This window comes from Leuresthes tenuis, unplaced genomic scaffold, assembly GCF_036924035.1.
Source record: "Leuresthes tenuis unplaced genomic scaffold, fLeuTen1.0.hap1 SCAF_3, whole genome shotgun sequence".
Lineage (NCBI taxonomy): Eukaryota > Metazoa > Chordata > Actinopteri > Atheriniformes > Atherinopsidae > Leuresthes > Leuresthes tenuis.
In genome coordinates this window covers 24,860,818-24,879,611 of record NW_027325357.1, presented here as the reverse complement: position 1 = coordinate 24,879,611, position 18,794 = coordinate 24,860,818, and the positions used below count along the sequence as shown (strand labels likewise).

Below are 18,794 nucleotides of genomic sequence, written 5' to 3'. Positions count from 1 at the left end.
TAAAATACAACATGAACCATACTTGGGTCACACGTTTACTGCCTATAATGTGACAGTACAAATACTGGCTCCTTACATTGAAATAACAGCAAGAGTAAGTCTTCCAGGAACACTTAAGCTTGAAAATCTTGTTTTCCTGTTGTGCTTCTAACAATCACATTTTGTTCACCCTGCAAAAAAAGAATACTGCAGTATCAAACTGAGAGCAAATCTTGAAAGACTAAATGACTGCACCGCGGCAGCAATGTATTGAAATGTTTCTTGCAAGCATGGATGGAAATCTTGTATAAAAAAGTGTTTTTGTACAATTCCAGTGAGCTTGAAACCATTATTCTTAATCACTGTCTGAACCCTCTTAGACAAGTTTTCTTGTAATTTCTTTATGTATTCTCCAGGAATAGTTCTCCAGGCTTCTTGAAGGTCTCTTCCTTGGATGTTTGCTGTCTTTTGTTCCGTTCTCTGCTAAGATGATCCCACACTGCTTCAACAATGTTGAGGTCCGAGCTCTGGGGAGGATTCATCCCTCCGCCAGACCTGCTGCCACTGATTTTCAGTCCACTTCTTGTGTCATTTGGCATAGCTCAGCCTTTTCTCCCTGTTTCCGTCTTTAAGAGTTGCTTCTTGACAAACACCCTTCCATTGAGACCATTTCAGATGAGGCTTCAGTGAACGGTGGTGCCCGTCACCACTTTGAGCTCCACTGGTTCAGTTTCCTCAAATTTCTTTACATACTGCACACAATGCCGAGATGCCAAGTTTTCAGCTAAAAGCTCTTTGGTAATCACCTTGTTGGTACAAAAGTATTTTTATTGTGTTTGTCAAACTTTGACATTTTTCATCGATGCAACTAAAAAGACAACAACAAAGCCTGTTGCAAACACACAAGTTATGTCTTTGTGATAGGCTGTTAGTAACAAAGATGCCAAAAAATACCATTTGAAATTGATTCTTTGCCGAGTTATTCAATTCAATTCAATTCAATTTTATTTATATAGCGCCAAATTACAACAACTGTCATCTAAAGGCACTTAAGTAATATAGTCCAATTCAAGCCAATTGGAATTCAATTCATTGTAATCATAATCCAATTCATTCATATAGAGCCAATTGAAAAATTAATATCCTAGCTAAGGAAACCAACAGATTGCACCGAAACTTGTCTTCAGTCCAATCTCCAGTCCTGAGCGTGCCTGAGGCGACTGTGGAAAGGAACGACTCCCTTTTAACAGGAAGAAACCTCTGGCAGAACCAGACTCAGGAAGGGTGGCCATCCGCCTCGACCAGCTGGGGTTTGAGAAGACAGAAAAGAGGGAAATGAGGGGGGAAAAACACCATAACACCATTCAAAAGTTATCTGTTATGGTTCACCCCTTGAGTTAGGTGTTTTTTAATGCTTGAATCACACATAGGTTAGTGTTAAGTAGCTTGACAGAGAAAAGAAAACTCTGGACTCTGGACAGAAAATTAGTGAAAAATAAGTCAATGTCCAAAGAATAAATTGAAAGACCTTTGGAAAGCCCAAAGATCTTTTGCCCAGGGCCACTTGAGATTACAGTAAAGTCTGACTCTATAAAGAAATGAGGGCTGGATCAAGAGTTGTGCAAAGCACTGTATCAAGAAGAGTTCAAATGTTTTCTACGAACAGTACAGCATGCTGAATTAGTTTTTCTGTTGTGTCTGTCACCAAAAACAGATCAGTGAACAGAGCAGAGATTCTACAATATCAAATTGAAAACAATTCCCATCTGCGATAAGTTTGTATAAAAGCAATTTGACTGTATAACTATGTCCTTTTGCTATCATGTATAATATATATGTCATGAAATGTAGTAGATCTGGTTGATCCAGAAGAATAACAAACATGCTTTAAGTGCTGCGACAGTCTGATGATAATATGAGCATCATGTGACCTGTCTGTGAGGACTTGAGGCTATTTTAGAGGCAGTAATGGTACCACTACCAGCAGCCTACGATAATGATACTAATTGTAAAACAATCCGTACGACCGCACATCTGTGAATTAATGAGTCAGTCACGCTGAAACACAGAGAAAAGACCAGGGAAAGAAAGAAACAGCACAATGACACATACAAAGAGGCTGAGAGGAGATCAGACAACGCGGGCTTTGGATGACAGAAGGGGCAAGTAAACGTGGTAGGTCACAGAGCTTGACACTGACCCATAACACATTCTTTCCAAAAGGCCAAGCTGATCAACTCCTCTGCACCGTCCATCTAACGTGCTCCAAGTGTCACACACCCAAGCCTCAACGAGCGTGTGTCCCACACTGCTTCAGCTGGTCTTGTTAAACTTTGCCGCTGAGCCTCGTATCAGATAAAACTTTTTAAATGTTCCTGCTCAGCATGAAAGTGAAGCCAAGTCACGATCACGTGTCAGGAGGTTTTGGACACACACAGCTGCCATTTGTACGGCCGAAAAGGAGATATATTTTAACCAGCACATCGTTATTTTGACAAAATTTCTGATCCCTGATGATTAAAAGTATTTTGGATTCAGGCGTTATTTTTTCTTATTTTTTTCCTTTTCTTCAATAACATTATGCCAAATAACAGCCAAATAACAGTATATTTGTCCGTCAAATAATATTATGTCAGCAGCTTATTATTGATACAGACATGTGGAGTAATCATGACTGGGCTTGTCTATCCAAATAATGACTCAAAGGACAAACTCTCACAACTGACTGTATGAGGAAATAAGCATAATTTTGCCACGCTGTAAAATTCCATCCACAAACACTCTAAAGACGTTCCTATCACCTGTCTTACAATTAGAGACTCTGTGCTGTTTTTGTAAAACGAAACTGAGCCGCAAAGAAAAGTAGAGAGGCCATCTTATAATCATGGTCGTCATCCCAATGTTTCCAGCCGGGAAGCCAAATAGTTTTTAAGATCTCCTAACCTATACCCTGAATACTGCAGGGTCGTGTGATCAAAGTGGGGGAAAGGTTCTTTTCATATAATCTAAACATAATAATGTTGACCTTTTGGAGTCAAATGGCATGTCAGATGGCTGCGTCCCAAATAACTACTCCACTGCTGCTATTTTTATCAGCCTAACAAAGCCTTAAAGGCCAGTTTATGAAGGCGATGGTTCCTGGGTCCAAACAGAAAACGTCTGGCACATAAACTCTCCTGTTTTGCTTCAGAAGTTTAATTCAAAACCACATGAATGCAAAGTTTATATAGAGTAGGTGTACCTCACAAATGAGATGCCCATTATTAACGGCTGCACTGTCTTGCTTGTGCTTTATTTCAAAAGTAAACCGCATCCACTATTTACTGGAAATGCTTCACTCAGCCACCATAAACACACACTCACACAGGAGATGTTTCTCAAGTACAATGTCACAACTCATCCATGTAGCACAACCAGCTGTTACCTCACTACTGCTTACATAAAACTCTCTGGTCTGATAGGAAGCTGTCAGACCGGGTGCTGCTTCACGTTGCTTCATCTATAGCACTCAGAATTGGTCTCCAGAAACTGCACAGTGTAAAATAGTTCACTTGATTGTGAGCATGATGTCATTTTATTGTTGCTATAGTGAAAAATACTTCCTCAGGTTGAACCATAGATCAGTACGGGGGCTACATTGTGTTAACAAGACAGTCAGTGTGAGACCATGCTTGAACCCTGAAAGGAAGGCAGAAAAATACAGACAATATTAAGACAACACAGGCGATAACAAGTGTTTCACAGTCTGTCCACAGTTGGTTTGTTTCTCTGTGTTTGTGTGTGATCTGCACACTAGTGCATAGTTGCAAATGAGACTTCAAAGAAGCAAATCAAGCATTCGAAGACACAAAACATGATCACTACAAATACTTTATGTCTGCACACAGACACTCTTATAAACAGGCAAGCTCTACAAATTATACATACATAAAAATAATTATGAGCTGAGAACAGATGAGGCCACAGTGAGCAGAGATGTTGGTTTCTGCCACTAACAGGAAACAGGTGATATCACATCTCGACATGTCATACAACTGTCCAGATTTGATACTGGTGTTCCTATGTTGTCCCTTTATTTCGAACATTCCGTCTGGCAAGAGTTCCAAGCAGCCCTCTAAATAACTTCCTCATCCACATATGAACTTTTCCTTCCAATTCTGGGCTGTTTTTCTCTGAAGCTGTTCGGCTTGGATTTTCCACAAAAGGTTCTCCTTGTCTCACTGACTCTGGCAGACAGTAGACCCACTCTTGCCCCCTGCAGCGGCCTTCTTGCGTCTCTTGTTGAGCAGAGGGTTGCTGGATGTGTCGAGATCCTTGATCTTCACCTGGTCGTAGTCTACACGCATGGTCGCTAAAGCGCTGGTCATTTCCTCCTGCGAGAGACAAGACAGGGGATCAGGCACAGTCTGTCAGATGATTTCAGCTGGTGTTTCTTTGGAGTTTCCAAATAAAAATAGGAAACACTTATTTACTTTCTTACAAAAAATATGAAAGAAAAAAGCATTATCCCACACGTGTCTGTTGAAGATGTAGCTAAAGCTAGCAGCTAACTAGCTTAGCATGGCATACAGAATGAAAACAGGGAAAACTGCTGGTTTCTCTCTGTTCAATCTAAGTATCCTACAAATACCCCTAAATTTAAGTAATTTACATGTTATCTAGTTCCCATAATCATCATAAAAAACAATATATTTGAGAATTTTACTGAGAAGTATGTTCCAAAGCTTTTCACGGGAGGGGGCAGTTAACAGGGACCAGTGGAAATATCAGGAAGTTACTTGTGCCATTTTTACTTTTGTACCAATTTAAAGAGAGATTAGATGAAATTTAGCATTTATAACTTAACTCAATATGTGCCGATATGCAACCTTTATTAGACAAGCTGTTTCAAGACTTGATTCTAAGAGAGAATTGATTGCTGGTTTTCATTCTTGTAGTTTTGCTTTTCAATCTTATAATCTATTAACTCTGGGAAAGTAAGCAAATAAACGTGTTCTATGAAGTCGAACCCCTCCTTTAAGGACTCCTGCATGTTGCTCTGTTTGGCACTAAATAATTTGTGAAGGGAAGCAAAGGTGGACAGGGTAAGGACAAATCGGTCTCAGAGCAATTTTTTAGGAGCTGGGTGAAAGATCAAGTTCCTACTAGCTGAGGTCAGGAGTAGCTGGAGCCAAAAACAGGCCTCAGACACATTTCTTATTTGTCAGCTGTGATTCATGCAGCCCAAAAAGAAAGACTGCACCATTTATGCTTTGTGTGCAGTTTGTGAAATTTCATATGCAGCTTAACAGTTCTCTTTGTGGACCAGAACACAGAGCATTGTGTGCATATCATTTTGAATGTGCACCTCTACCCATCAATTACAACCACTGGAAAAATTGATTGCCCAATGGAGACATTTTGTAGAACATCGGTGGTAATAACCTCAAGGTGACGTGGTGTGAGCAAACAAAGTTCTCATTTCTTTGCATAGATCAGAGAGTAAGACTTGGGAACAATGGCACAGGGCAGCTGAGCTCTTTTGTGATCCGGAGGGTGTGTGTGTGTGTGTGTGTTAAATGTTTAACAGGACTGATACATCTTTTCCACCAAATCAGTTGAAGAACTGGTTCGGGGCCAGTGCTCTTGCTGGTTCACAACTCGTTCAACTTGCAAACCAGCTGAGGACCAGTTTGGTTTTCCATAGCTCTGGGTGCTAAGGGGAGCCACGTCATTACGTCACTGTATACGTCAGTTACGTCGCTGCGTTTGCATACACTTTGGCTCGAAAATCGAAGCAACAGCAACACGGAGAAGAGGAAGAAGCAGCAGCAGCAGCAGCAACAACAACAATAATGGATGACTTCGCGTTGTACAGCTGCTGCTTCTGGCTTTATGGTGCTTCATTGGGATCAGAAAATGACAGATCCAATATGTTTGTGTTGATCAACAGGTTTTGAGTGGACGGCGATTACGTTCTAGGAGACAGGAACTAACCTAATAACGTTTTGACTCTTACGTACACTGATTGTGAGATGGTTATGTTAGCCTTTGTTATGAGCTAACGTTAGCCGGTGTTATGTCCCTGCTGGAATCATCACAAATTCACAAACATATTAGGCTAGACAGCGGTAGATATGAGCCCTCTCACGGTCTTGCTATTGTTGTTGGTCTTAACAACTCCCCCTGCTGACGTAAGCAGTTCTTTCCTCTAGCCCAGCAAAGAGCTGGTGCTACCCTGGAACCGTTTTTTTCTGGCCCAGAGCCAGTTCTTTGTCAGTGGAAACAGAAAACCCGGTTCCAAACTGAGCACTGGCCCCGAACCAGCCCTGGAACCAATTTGGTAGAAAAGGGCATAACTCATATTACAGGCTGTGACCACTTCTGCTCCCTGGTGGCAGATGAGAGATCATCAACATGGTGACAAAAAATCTTTATTATAACTAGGTTAATTCGTTGAGTGATGGCATGAAAATGTGCCTATCAACATTTAACAGTATTACTGAAACTACTGAAATTATTGTATGACAAATTTGAAGATACAAGACAAATCATTACAAACTGGGTGACAGAGGCTTAGCGGGACCCACTATTGTTGGAAGTTGCCTGCATACAAGGCTAAAAGCTGTGATTATTCAGCCACTGCACCACTGACCAAGTCTTCTACAACATGGGCAAACCGAAAGACTTGGTATCCTGTCAGTGACAGACTGTAATGGCACTATGTGACCAGAGGGGATCAGTGTTGTGCTTCTGACCTTCACATCCTCCCACATCTCTCTGTCTTCAGTGAGGACTCTGGTGGTGTGGAGGGGAGTGGAGGGAACCACCATGGACTGCTGCAGTGTGGAAAGACATAAGCACACGCATTCAGATGTAGACAGAGACAAAAAGGTACAAACAGGACACAGAACTGGTAGTCTATAATGACTGTTACACACAGATACTTACATTGATCCAGGGGTGGTTCATAAATTGAGTGATGGTCATTCTCTCATTGGGGTCTGTCTTCAGTAGCTGGTGGATCAAATCTTTAGCTGAGGAAAGACATTGCAAACTAAATAAGATAACTAGCAGCAAGACAAACAGATGTGAAAACGTTTCTCCTGAAGCTTTTCATCCAGTAAGAAGTTGGGAAAGTCTGGCCTACTTACACAGCAAGCCAGACAATTTGAGACAGTGTCCAAAAGAAGAGTTAACTGAAAAGACAGACTCGTGATAAAGTGTGCAGAGTCATAGACTGTCGTTGTCAACCAAAAAGAGGACAGGCAGTTTATCTCTTTATATAACGCACTGAACATATATGTAGCTGATGAGTATGGTACATGAAGGAGAATTTCTGAGAAGTTACAGCAGCGTGAGGTCTGAAATGTAGGTCAAAACGTAGAAAACAGTTGACCTCAACCATATAGACACAACCAGTGTGTTTAAAGAGTTAGCAGAATCAAGGTGTCAGCTGATCTTGGATAATGATAATCTCTGTGTGGTTTTTCTGTTTGAGAATACATCTAAATTATTGGGTTACTTGGTAAACACGCAGAGTCAGTCAGCGCAATGCTATGGCTTCCTGTTTATGGTGCAGCACATTTCACAAGAAGGTCACATCCACACTGATGCAGATGAATCAGTTGGACGATGTGTTTTTATATCATTCCATAGAAAGATTGCCTGTTGAAAAAAAGTTTTGCCGCATTGGTCATCACTCAGCAAAACTGTGATGTCAAAACAGAGCAATAACTGTAAGTACTTATGCTTGAGGCATACTTGACTTGCTGCAGTATTCTCCTGAACACTGGGGGATTACTGCTGAACCAAATCCCTGGACTATCAGTGGAGGAAGTTATGAGTCGCTGACCCTGATGCGTTACTGAGTCACATATGCATGAGGGTAAGCAATTTGCGGCATCACCTATAGATCCCCCTAATGGATCATACTTACAAATAGGCTGCAAAGTTTCCACACGGGAAATCACACAGCTGGAGCCTATCCCAGCTGCCATCAGATAAACACTAAATTAATTTACTAAATAGTGTTCTTTGTTAATGGTCTCAGCAGTGATGTTTCCATCATCATTTTCTAATGCGTATTTTGAAGTTGTACTTTGGAAAAGTTGAAGGAAACAGCAAAAGAAGGGGAAAAACGCTTTTTCTAAAAGGTTTTGCTTGAAGTATTTTAATTTTTTTTACTAAAATGACACAATACATGCATGGCCAATGCTTGAGGACATTAAAGTATAAAACAACATGCCCAGTTGAAATAAATTCCCAATACCTCGCTCTTATTTTCTCACATATATGTCGAAGGCGACTGGTTTTCTTTTGTCCGTTGTTTAGCAAAGTTTGCCTTGGTTTCTGAATATTTCTCTGTTTATAACAGCCATGCACAATTTATTACAATAAAATTTGTTTGAATTTGCTGGAAATTGCCACTGGATGGAATCCCAGCTCGTGAGACACTTTCAGATCGGTCTGTTTGGACAGAAAGGCCAGTGTCAGTAGCCCTATAACAGCATGTTTGGAATTTTGTGAGTTTGGGGTTCTTACCTTCCTGTGACACATCAGACCACTCTGGATTAGGGAACTCATACTGGCCCATCCTGATCCTCCTCTTCATCCCTGGAGAAATAGCTTGACCTGTGTTGGAGTAAAATGGAGGGTAGCCACACAACCTGAAGAGACAAACACAGTGAGAAAGTTGTGAAACCATACAAAGATTCACTTACACTTCTATAGACCATATCAGAAATATCCAACAACACACTCAGTACTTACAGGATGTACATGATGACACCCAGAGACCACATGTCACATGACTTGTCATACTTCTCTGGACCCAAAACCTCAGGAGCTTATCGATGGTGATAGACACACACACACACAGGAAATATACAAATGGAGATTAGAAGGGAAAAAAATGACTCAATGCATTATTTAATTTTTTTACTCAGTCAAACCATCATTTTTTATAGCACTAAAACAAATGGTCACAGGACAATCCCCCAGAGTAACTTACCCACGTAGTACGGTGTGTAACAGGGGGTCTGCAAAGGGTTGTGTAGCGTTGTCTCCTTAGCGAAGCCGAAGTCCGTCAGTTTTAGGACCCCTTTTTTATCTTTAGTGGTATACAACAGGTTCTCTGGCTGGAGATGGATACAAAGGAAAAGGTATCCAACAAAGATTTCACTCACACAGCCAAAAGTCATCATATGCTGCACGATTCATGTGCTGATCTTGATCTTTCTGTACCTTGACGTCTCTGTGCGCAATGTTAATGTTATGCAGAAACTCAATGGCTGTGCCGATGTCCCTCATAATCTCAGATGCCTCTGGGAGGAAACAGAAAAACAAACTCTCTCAAACCAGAAGCAATTCCGATATCATACAAAAAGAAGCATAAACAAAAGTAGGATAGGCTTCTCAATCTGCTCCTTATCAGCACTATATTTCTGCCGTTGCTGATTTAATGACAAGTTAATATTCAAGTATGAGTTTATTGAGAGCGGATTCAGTTACTCAGCATCTTTTGGAATTTCTTAAAAGCATAAAGACTTTTCAAGAAATCTACCTGTATAACTGACATAAACAGATGCTTCCTTTACTATCACTAAGATGTCTCTAGCTGAAGGAAACAAATCTGTTTTCTTTTTCTGTCTTATGCTGTCCAAGACATGTGTCAGACTGTCCATCCTTCCACCTGTCCTCACCTTTTTCAGTAAAGGCCTGGTCTCCTCTGGCCTGGATTCTGCTGAACAGCTCTCCTCCCTCCATGCTGGACAGACAGAGAAAGATACATGTAGCGTGCTATGTTTGAATGGAAGAATCAACAAGGTACTGATCAAATTACAGCAACTGCCTCTAACAACAAGATACCCAAGTTGGATTCCAGCTGAAATGTGCTGTACTGCTCACGTGAAATGGTTTTACAGCACATCTCTTACTCTGAGCAGAGTGAAAGTTTCAGATCTCTTGTTAAGAGAAATGAGGAAAAGTAAGTAAAACTGAGATGATAAGAATACTCAGTCAAAGGCTGAGGCTACTTTAGTGAGACTGAGAGGAACAGAGAGGGGAGAAGATCCAAAGTTTGTCATTATTCTGACTTTTCCATTAATTTGGCTGAGATTAACTTTTGTATTCAGATTTAACTTTCATTATAGATACGAGAAAGTCTGATAATAACACACATTCGTGACAAACAAGATCAACTACAAAATGTCTGTTTTGGCTACATTCATACCTGAGATACTCAAGTTTTATTCTTTAAAAGTTCTGGGACTAACCACTAAATCAGGGCTTTTCTCCCCCACACATCACAAGGCATTTGCTGACACCTAAAACTCCCCCTGAATAAAGAAATGCATGTGCTCATTGCTGAGTGGATTTGTGAGTATTTTTTAGCTATCTGCTCATCTGTTCTGAGAATGAACTGATGTGAGTCACTGTGAGCTGAACTGACTATCTGCAGTTGGCCGCGCTGCCATCCTCCTTGGACCCTCGATCGCTAAGGAAGCAGCAATGAATCTCTCACAGCACGTGGACACAAACAAAGTCAGCACATATACACTGACACATATCGCAAGAATCAGTCACTGTTTTCCAGTGGACAGTGTCATTTTTCTTTAGTCACTCTCTGTGGCGATACTCTTTTCTTCTGCATTATTATGGCTTTTTCCACTCGCAACGAAGTCAATAAAAAGTCCAGGGTTCAAATACAAGCATGTGTCAAGGCACAAAAACACAGTGTCAATAACTGTCATTGGAGCCACTCATTCTTGTAAACAGGTAGCCGTGGCACATGAAACCAAAAGGGAAATCTCATCTGCTTCTCCTCATCAATGCTGATGTCTTCACTTTGTCTCGCCAGAGCACCAGGTGTTGTGACCGACCTTTAGATTGTATAAACGCTCTGCCCTCAGCGACACAGAGCTTATGCTTTGTCACAAACACATGCAACATAAACATGTTCGTATCAATAAATCATAAGTGGCAGCATTTTCAGGAATAAATGCCCTTGTTCAAACCAAGAAAGTGTTCATGGGGAACAGGCCTTACATTTGGAAAAGCCGTCAACCTCAGAAACTTTTGCACCGCAGGAAAAAACTTGTGGTTTAAATTTAGAAAAAAAAACAGCAGCAGTTTTATCTCTGATTTGTGTAATCTAATTATCATAAATACTGGTGGCTTTAGGTATCTTGCTTTGGAAAAACGCGTGGGCGTGTTGCTAAATCTTTCCTTTACTACTGAACTTCTTTTCTTTATTTGTCACAAAGCGAATGTGAAAACATCCAGCGGAAGCCTCTGAGAAGGGAGCGAAAATCTGTGAACGGAAAGAAGTTTGGATGCTCTGTGAGGTGATAAAAACATCTCCTTTCAGACAACATATCAAATGTTGCAACAGAGTATTTTTATAACTTTGTAGGAAATATCTGCTCATTTTGAGTTTCATGTGAGTTACTTGTTTCAAAACTGAGGCGTCCAAAGAACCCTGTGCCATCACAGATGCTGGCCCTGCAGTTGGGCGGCCCTGCTCCTCTTCAGCCCAGAGGATGTGGCGTCCATGATTACCAACTCTGGCTGTCAAACCACAGGACAGTTTTTTTTGCTCCTATGTACTTTGTCTTCGTATTGGAGAGTTTCAACTTGCATTGAGTCCATTTTAAAAATTGTAATAATTGTTTGGTCTTGAAAACCAACGACTGAATACCACAAATTCTGAAATAAAAAGTAGTAACAAGGCAGCATCTAGTTGGAAAGTTTTCATTTAGGCCAGTGTGTGTAAAATGACTGGTCATCCTACCACTCCATGATGATGAGCAGGCACTTTTTCCCGTGATGCATGTTCTCATACAGGCTCAGAATTCGGACAATGTACGGCCCTCCTGACACGTGCCAGTGAAGCTCCACCTCTCGTCTCGCTTTGGGACTGTCGTAGAGGATCTGTTAGGATACAAAATGAATGAATGATTAACACTGGTTTCAGTGTTATCTATGATCTATTTGCTGATATAAAACTTTGCCGATACAATCTTGTTACATCCTGGTGCCCAAATTAAGATTTAGAGCGAGCTGTAATTAAAAATTGGACAAAATCAGTCATGACCTCACAGTTTACTGAGCTTTCAGTTTAATGTAGCAGACCAGGAACATCACACGACATCAGCGCATTTATCATATGGCTATATATGTCAAACATGCCTTGGCCCCAACTCTTACACTGAGCATTTATTTATTTCAAATCACTGCAAATATCCACATTACTGGATGTTTGACTGTTCATCAAACAAAACAGCCAGTTTAGAGACATCAATCTGGGCTATAGAAAACATAAATTAAGAAAATAACTTAGATCTATATGTTTTATGTGAATAGATTGCTAGCATAAGCTTTTAAAGGAGAAACCCAAATATGCTGGGTTATTTCTCCCATATGTCAACACATTTGTTCTATTATACAGTATATTTAGATGGATACAAAATGTCTAGTTGGAGTCTAATAGTGTAACACTAACAGAAAAAGGTGTTTGCAATTTTACAACCTTAATTTAAAAACAGAATGCAATCATTTGCAAATTTCTTAAACCAATATTTCATTAAAAAAAGAACATTTCATGGAAAACATTAGCTCATGATGGTGCAAAAAACAAAAAAGGTTGCAAAATGTTGCGATTATTAGGTTAACTAGGTTAATTAGTATCAGGATGGTAACATGACTGGGCATAAAAAGAGCACCTTAAAGACACAGAGTCTCTCAGAAATAAAGATGGGCAGAAATCTGCTGAAAAGTGCATCAGCAAGTCGCAGAGGAATCTCAGAATAATGTTAAAAGAGACTCCATCATCTGCAGTGCATTATATCATCAAAACATTCAGAGAACCTTCAAGAAAGGAAATCTCTGATGAAGGGACAAGACTTGAAAATCAGTACTGGATGCTCAAAAGCTTCAGGCCCTCAGGCAGCACTGCATTAAAAACAGACCTGATTCTGTCATGGACATCCCTGTTTGCGCTCAGGAACACAGTTCACTGTGCCACCCACAGATGCCATATGTTAAACAATCCAGAAACACTGCTGTCTTCTTGGGCCAAAGATCATTTAAAATGGACAGCGGTAAAAAGGAAAACCGTCAGCTGTCTCAGGATTTGAGATTATTTTTGAAAATTGTGGACAAAACATCCTCCAAACCAAAGAGGAGAGGGACTGTTGAACTTGTTATCAGGTCTCAGTTCAAAAGACAGCACCTCTGATGGTGCCTATGGAACTGGCAACTTGCACATGTGGAAAAGCACCATCAATGCTGAGAGGTATATACAGCTTTCAGAGCAACATAAATCTAAACAATGCTTCATCAGGGAAGAGTTTAAATATTTTAGCAAGATGTTAATAAACTGCACACAACATCTATTACACCAGGATGGCTTCATAGTAAAAGAGTGGGTGCAGGACTGAAGTCCAGACCTATTAACAACTGAAAGCATTTGGTGCATCATGAAACACAAAACAACAAAGAATGGGACGAAATTCCTCCTCCAATGGTCTAGCAACTTATCGCCCCAGTTCCCAGATATTTACGGTCTGTTGCTCAAAAAAGAGGCGATGCTACGCAGTGGTAAACATGGCCCCCTGCCAACTGCTTTAGACATGTTGCTGCCATCGTATTTTTCATTAAACAATAAAATGTCTCACTTTCATCATCTGATATATTTTCTTTGGTTGCTTGCATATAAAATACGACTTAAATCATTCCTTTTTATTCATTATTATCACCATTCTTGAATCACAGCTCTATAAGATTTGAAAATAATTGCATTTGGTTTAGTGTCCCAACTTTTTGGGAGTTGGGTTGGTAAAAATTCATTTAACTTCTGACTGCTTATCGCAGCTGCTCTACCTGTAAGCTGAGCACACGCGTATGTATAGCTTTTAAGGGCAGCTGCTCAAACGGGGGGTGGCAGATACAGCCCATGAGCTCACGGACCTACACACACACTCTAATACAAAAACACACACACACATACCATGCAGTCAGGGTGTATTTTTGGATGTGACAGCGTTTCAGCGATCTCCTGGTGTTCACAAGCCCGGTCTGGCCAGGAGTACACAACACACACACACACACACACATACACACACACACACACACATACACAAGTTGACTCATTGACACATGACAGCCACGCTACATAAATCTGTGTTGTGTTACAGGTGACTTTAAGATTATCCAAACGTTGAGGCCACCATGAGCATGAAAGTCTGCTTTAGTGAGTGGGCAGTCGAACTCGTACTGCATGCTCTCTTTTCTAAATTCCCTGTCTGTCTCCGCTGCTGTCTGTACAAAGGCAACACCCCCAACCCCCTCAAATAATAAAAAATTAATTTAAAAAGAGTATTCTCAGAAATTCAGGTTTAGCTGGAGCGTGAAAATGAAATTTCCTGGAAACTCAAAACGTGAGAACAACAGCTAGTAAATCTAATGCCATTTCTTTTAGACTGGCTGAAGCTGAAGAGGAAGTGAAGACTTGAGAGAACGGTAGGCTGTTAAAAGGAGAAGTTGAGGGGTTTCCGCTGACTTGTTTGATCTACAACTAAGTGTCCTTTTTATTCCAACCTCACCCACTGAACCTGACTTGAGCAGCAGAGGATTAGGCAGATTTGTGTTTGTGTCTTTTATAGCTTTATGACTTCAGTCTGAGCCGGCAGTTTGTCAGCTGGTTTCCTTAATTTCCGGCACTGAACCAGAATTGGCTGTAATAAAACACGATTAAACACACACGGAAAACACAAAGGAGGGGAGACAGACTGAGAGAATGAGACAGCTAATCTTCTGACAGACTGGTCTTATGTGAACAGGTAGACACATAAACCACTCAACCACATCCCAGCACGTAAACCAATCCAATATGTGCTAATAGAAGCTTCACACAGACCTTTACCTGAACCCGTCCAGTTCCTACCTCTCACCAGAACCTCAACAGGGGCTTCAACTGCCATAAGATGTTTATACTCTATTAAATATCAGGGGTAGTCGGGGAGCTGGTGTTTACGTCGGCATAAAAATGCAGTTTATCTTTACAACCCTCCTCCAATAAAGCGCTCCACATAAAGTCCACAGCAGAGGCGTGTAGGCAGCGGTATGCATCAAATGGTTTGACCACAGTAATAGACTCTCTTCTCCAGAACCGTCCTTTTTGCATTAGAAAAATTTCAAACACCACTTAACCCAGATGTTCAAACGTCACAAGCCGTTTCAAATCGAGTCAGGAAACCACCAAAATAATTGCCGTGTACAGGTTGTTCAAAACCTTAGCAGAAAATAGCACAGAAACACAAGACCTTGTCCGTAAAATCCCCAGCGGATGTTTAAAAAAAATGAGCTGTGAATGAAGGAAGTCCCTCTCTGCTGTATGTGCTAAAGACTGAAGCAAAAATGATTCACACTATGACAACTTTCTCTTAAGAATACAAAGGTCGATTACAACAACGGTGAGTGAGACTGAAAACTTCCGCTCTCTTGATGCATTCCGACACAATGACCTCGACGTCCAAACTTCTAAGATCTATCAACCTGTTTGCAAGCTGCCAAACTTTAAAACCCTTTTTCATGCAGCGTCTAATCTAACTGCCTCAGTGTCTCTGACATTGTGATCTGCGTGAGTTCCAGAGGACACCTAAATGGGTCTAAAGTATGCCACTCAGCTGACCACCAAGGTGAACATGGGTAAATACATTATCAAAAGGTTTTGACCGTGAATGGAGACACGGAAACACAGACCTGCCACCCGTGCAGCTGTCGGCATGGTAAGCTGCAAGGCAGTTGAGGAACGATCACAGGCCAGATGTGTGCGTGGCATGAGCTGTTTAAGAGGTCTTCCCTGTGTCCTGTCCCCAGGTTAGACAATCCAACTTAAAAGATGCCTGTAACTGAATTACATTATACAGATGGCTCCCTGCCAGCTCTGCTGCAAAGTAGATAAAACCTATATCCATCCATTACATTTAGTCCTCAGGGTAACACTTAATTAAAAACCCTGTGAGCTGGTCGACAATTTACAGCCCCCTCACATCAAACACTTGATTATCTCGTCTTCCCTTCCTTTTGCAGTGAGTGTAAATGAAAAGAGACGAGGAAACATGTAAATAAGCTCAACGTGCGCACTCAAATTACTGTCACTGTTTATCTCAATGACGTTCACAGGCTGGAGTTCTCATATAAATGTGCAAATATGAATCGGTCTTGGACTACACATTCATTTTCAATTTCCAAGGGGTGTCAACAGGTGCAGACCAGAGTGCCTCGGAACGCATTTTGAAAGGCCTCCAACCAGAGCAATAGAATGTGGGACACAGCGCTGAGCGATGTGCGTCGGTGCTGCTCCTCTTTGCAGTCTTATCACATTAAATCCATCGTGTGTTACACCCAGTATGCACGGCTGTGACTGGCCTGGCCTGAGCGAGGCTGGGTGAGGGGCGCCACGTGCATTTCATCAGAGCACATGAAACATGAGCTGTCAGAACTGTCTGGTGCCCAGACAAAAGTAAACCACGTGCACATCAGAGGGAGCTCTGCAGGCGAGAAGACAAGCGTCCCATTGCATCCTCTCTGGAAGCTTTCAACAGGTTCTTCAGAGCCGAGAAGACAGTCAGAGAGTGAGCATCGTGGGTTCGTCCTGGCTTTGCCTGGTGGAAGCTAAAGCCCGATAAATACCACAAAACTCCCTCATGGGTGCCTTAAAAGACTCGAATAATCCTTAAAGAAATCCCAAATTGGAAGATCTTACTTTTATCACTATTATTAGATTATTATTAAGCAGTTTTATGATGACACAAGGAAAAAGCTTATTAGGCTGCGGTACAATAAACTGCTCCAAAAGGAAAATAATCTCATATTTAGTTTAGTCAACAGGCTGATGTTTTCAGGCCACATATAGTTCTTTGTGTAGACAATTGTAAGGGGTAAGTGTTTTGCACTTTCCACTACTCTGACATGATGTTGTGGCCATCCCGCCCCCTCTAGCCTCTCATCTTTTGATTGGGACTCCCCATTCTCTGCTGCAGTTCATCTCGTCCTTTCATCTTTTCCTGCTCCTTCTCTGCTTGTGACACCGCTTGGCAGCCCAGATCCAGATGGATTACTGTAAGCCGGCAAATCTCTGAGGCTGTGGCCCGGTGGTGACAGGTGACAGGAAAATGACCTGTGCACGTGTGCGTCTATGCCAGTGATGGTGTGGCTGAGTTCCCACTGCTTGCAGAAAAAGGTGTCACCGTCACAATCCACATCTCTTTGAAGAAGTGTAACTGCGTATGGCTGCATCTGATCCTGTCACAGGCCCAGCTTCCATGTCACACAGACTGTGAGCAGCACGTGCACATACATGAAGAATAATCGAACCGTTTCTGCACCATTTATGGTCAGAAATAACCTCAAACAGAAGCATCATATCCCCCCTCCACCTGGACAGACTTATTCAGCATTGAACCGATTGGACGCTTTTAGTCTCCTTTGCGCACTCCCGCGTCTGTTACCGAAATCTGCTCGAGTACACCCCAGTCCCATAGTTTCGAGAGGGGTCTGGCTGTCTGCAGTTTCTGTGTCATTCTGTCATTTCTATACCAAGATGGCACACATAATAGTAGTTGTAGCTGTTTGGCGTTTATTTGCAGAAGAAACAACGGGTGAAAATGGCGAAACTAACAAGTTCAGACACAGTTAGGTTATCACTCTCCAAACAATGCCAAATATCATCAAGTTTCAGTTTGTTTTCTTTACACCTAAAACAGGTCTACTTTCATTCAGCAAAAAGAGAAAACCAAACAAACTGCTGTTACACAGGTGTAAACAGACTTTCTATAACACGTCAGATGACCTCAGTACCTTCAGGGCGCACTTCTCTCCTGTCTTCTTGCTGAAGCACTCAAGGACTTTGCCATTGATCCCCAAGCCCAGAACCTGACTGGAGATCTTATAATCGTCCGTCACTGCGTTGCGTTTGATTTCCAGTTTGGGATACGCGGGCATGGCGAAGTGCGAGGACTCGGTGTCCGTGTCCTTCTTGTCGGCGGCGGGGGGGTCAGGCTGCTGCTCCTGTTTCGGGTTGGCAGCCGGAGCGTCAGACTCCGCTTCAACAGTCTTTGGCGGCGGTTGCGGCGGCTTTTCCTTCCCGTTTCCATTCTGAAGCATGTTCACACCGACTTGTTGTTAGCAGCGGTGCTCTGGAGGACTCCCCAAAGTAATGCGACGACTCCCGCTGCGGTCCAGAAACTACGTAAACCTGAGCGGTTCGAGGGCAGACCACTAGCGACGCATCTGCTTGTCCCGGGCACCGAAGCCGCTGTAGAAACTCCTCACAGCGGATCCACTCTGTCTTCCGTTAGGCTGATGAGACGCAGCGCATTTGTAATTATCCTCTCTGTAATTATGCGCCTATTTTAAATGACCCTACCAACTTTCCCGCCCAGGATTACCTCCCAAGAGAAATCAAATCAAATAATTAAAAAATCCGAATAAAACGATAATTGAAATCCACTCAGATTTCTTCAGGCGACACCAACGCTGTCATCTGTGGACTCTGCTGTTCTCAGTTTCCCGTTGATCTAGAGTCCCAGTTGAATTCACATGGCCAGTCACTGTCACCGTTTGCTTAAGCACCACCCCTCCCCTCAGTCAAGTCATATTTCTCAATTGGCCTAAGCTGCCGCCTTAAAGGAGCAGTGCGGAAATTCAGCTCAGCAATCAGTGAGCACTGTGGAGGACATGCGTACGAAACAGAACAATGGAAAATGCTACGAACTGTTCTCAGACTGTCCCCAGAAGCTCTGCAGCGGGACTGCACTGACAAAGTGACT

General features: G+C 42.0%; 1 protein-coding gene across 1 annotated transcript; it reads right to left on the bottom strand.

Moving 5' to 3' along the window:
* Positions 1–3,536: 3,536 nt before the first annotated feature.
* Positions 3,537–18,574, bottom strand: mapkapk3 (MAPK activated protein kinase 3). The gene is made up of 10 exons (XM_072382715.1): positions 17,824–18,574; positions 11,753–11,892; positions 9,663–9,727; positions 9,205–9,284; positions 8,972–9,098; positions 8,731–8,806; positions 8,503–8,627; positions 6,910–6,995; positions 6,717–6,797; positions 3,537–4,352 (listed from the first exon to the last, which is right to left on the bottom strand). The coding sequence occupies exons 1-10, from the start codon at positions 18,127–18,129 to the stop codon at positions 4,197–4,199; spliced, it is 1,242 nt and encodes a 413-aa protein (XP_072238816.1). The 5' UTR covers positions 18,130–18,574; the 3' UTR covers positions 3,537–4,196.
* Between the last annotated feature and the right edge of the window lie 220 nt (positions 18,575–18,794).

Excerpts from the sequence above, each read along its gene's own strand:
- mapkapk3 (XM_072382715.1), bottom strand. The coding sequence starts at position 18,129 with ATGCTTCAGAATGGAAACGGGAAGGAAAAGCCGCCGCAACCGCCGCCA. Across the intron at positions 11,893-17,823 it reads GAGAGAAGTGCGCCCTGAAG|ATCCTCTACGACAGTCCCAA; the intron begins GTACTGAGGTCA and ends GTATCCTAACAG. Across the intron at positions 9,099-9,204 it reads TTGCGCACAGAGACGTCAAG|CCAGAGAACCTGTTGTATAC; the intron begins GTACAGAAAGAT and ends ATCCATCTCCAG.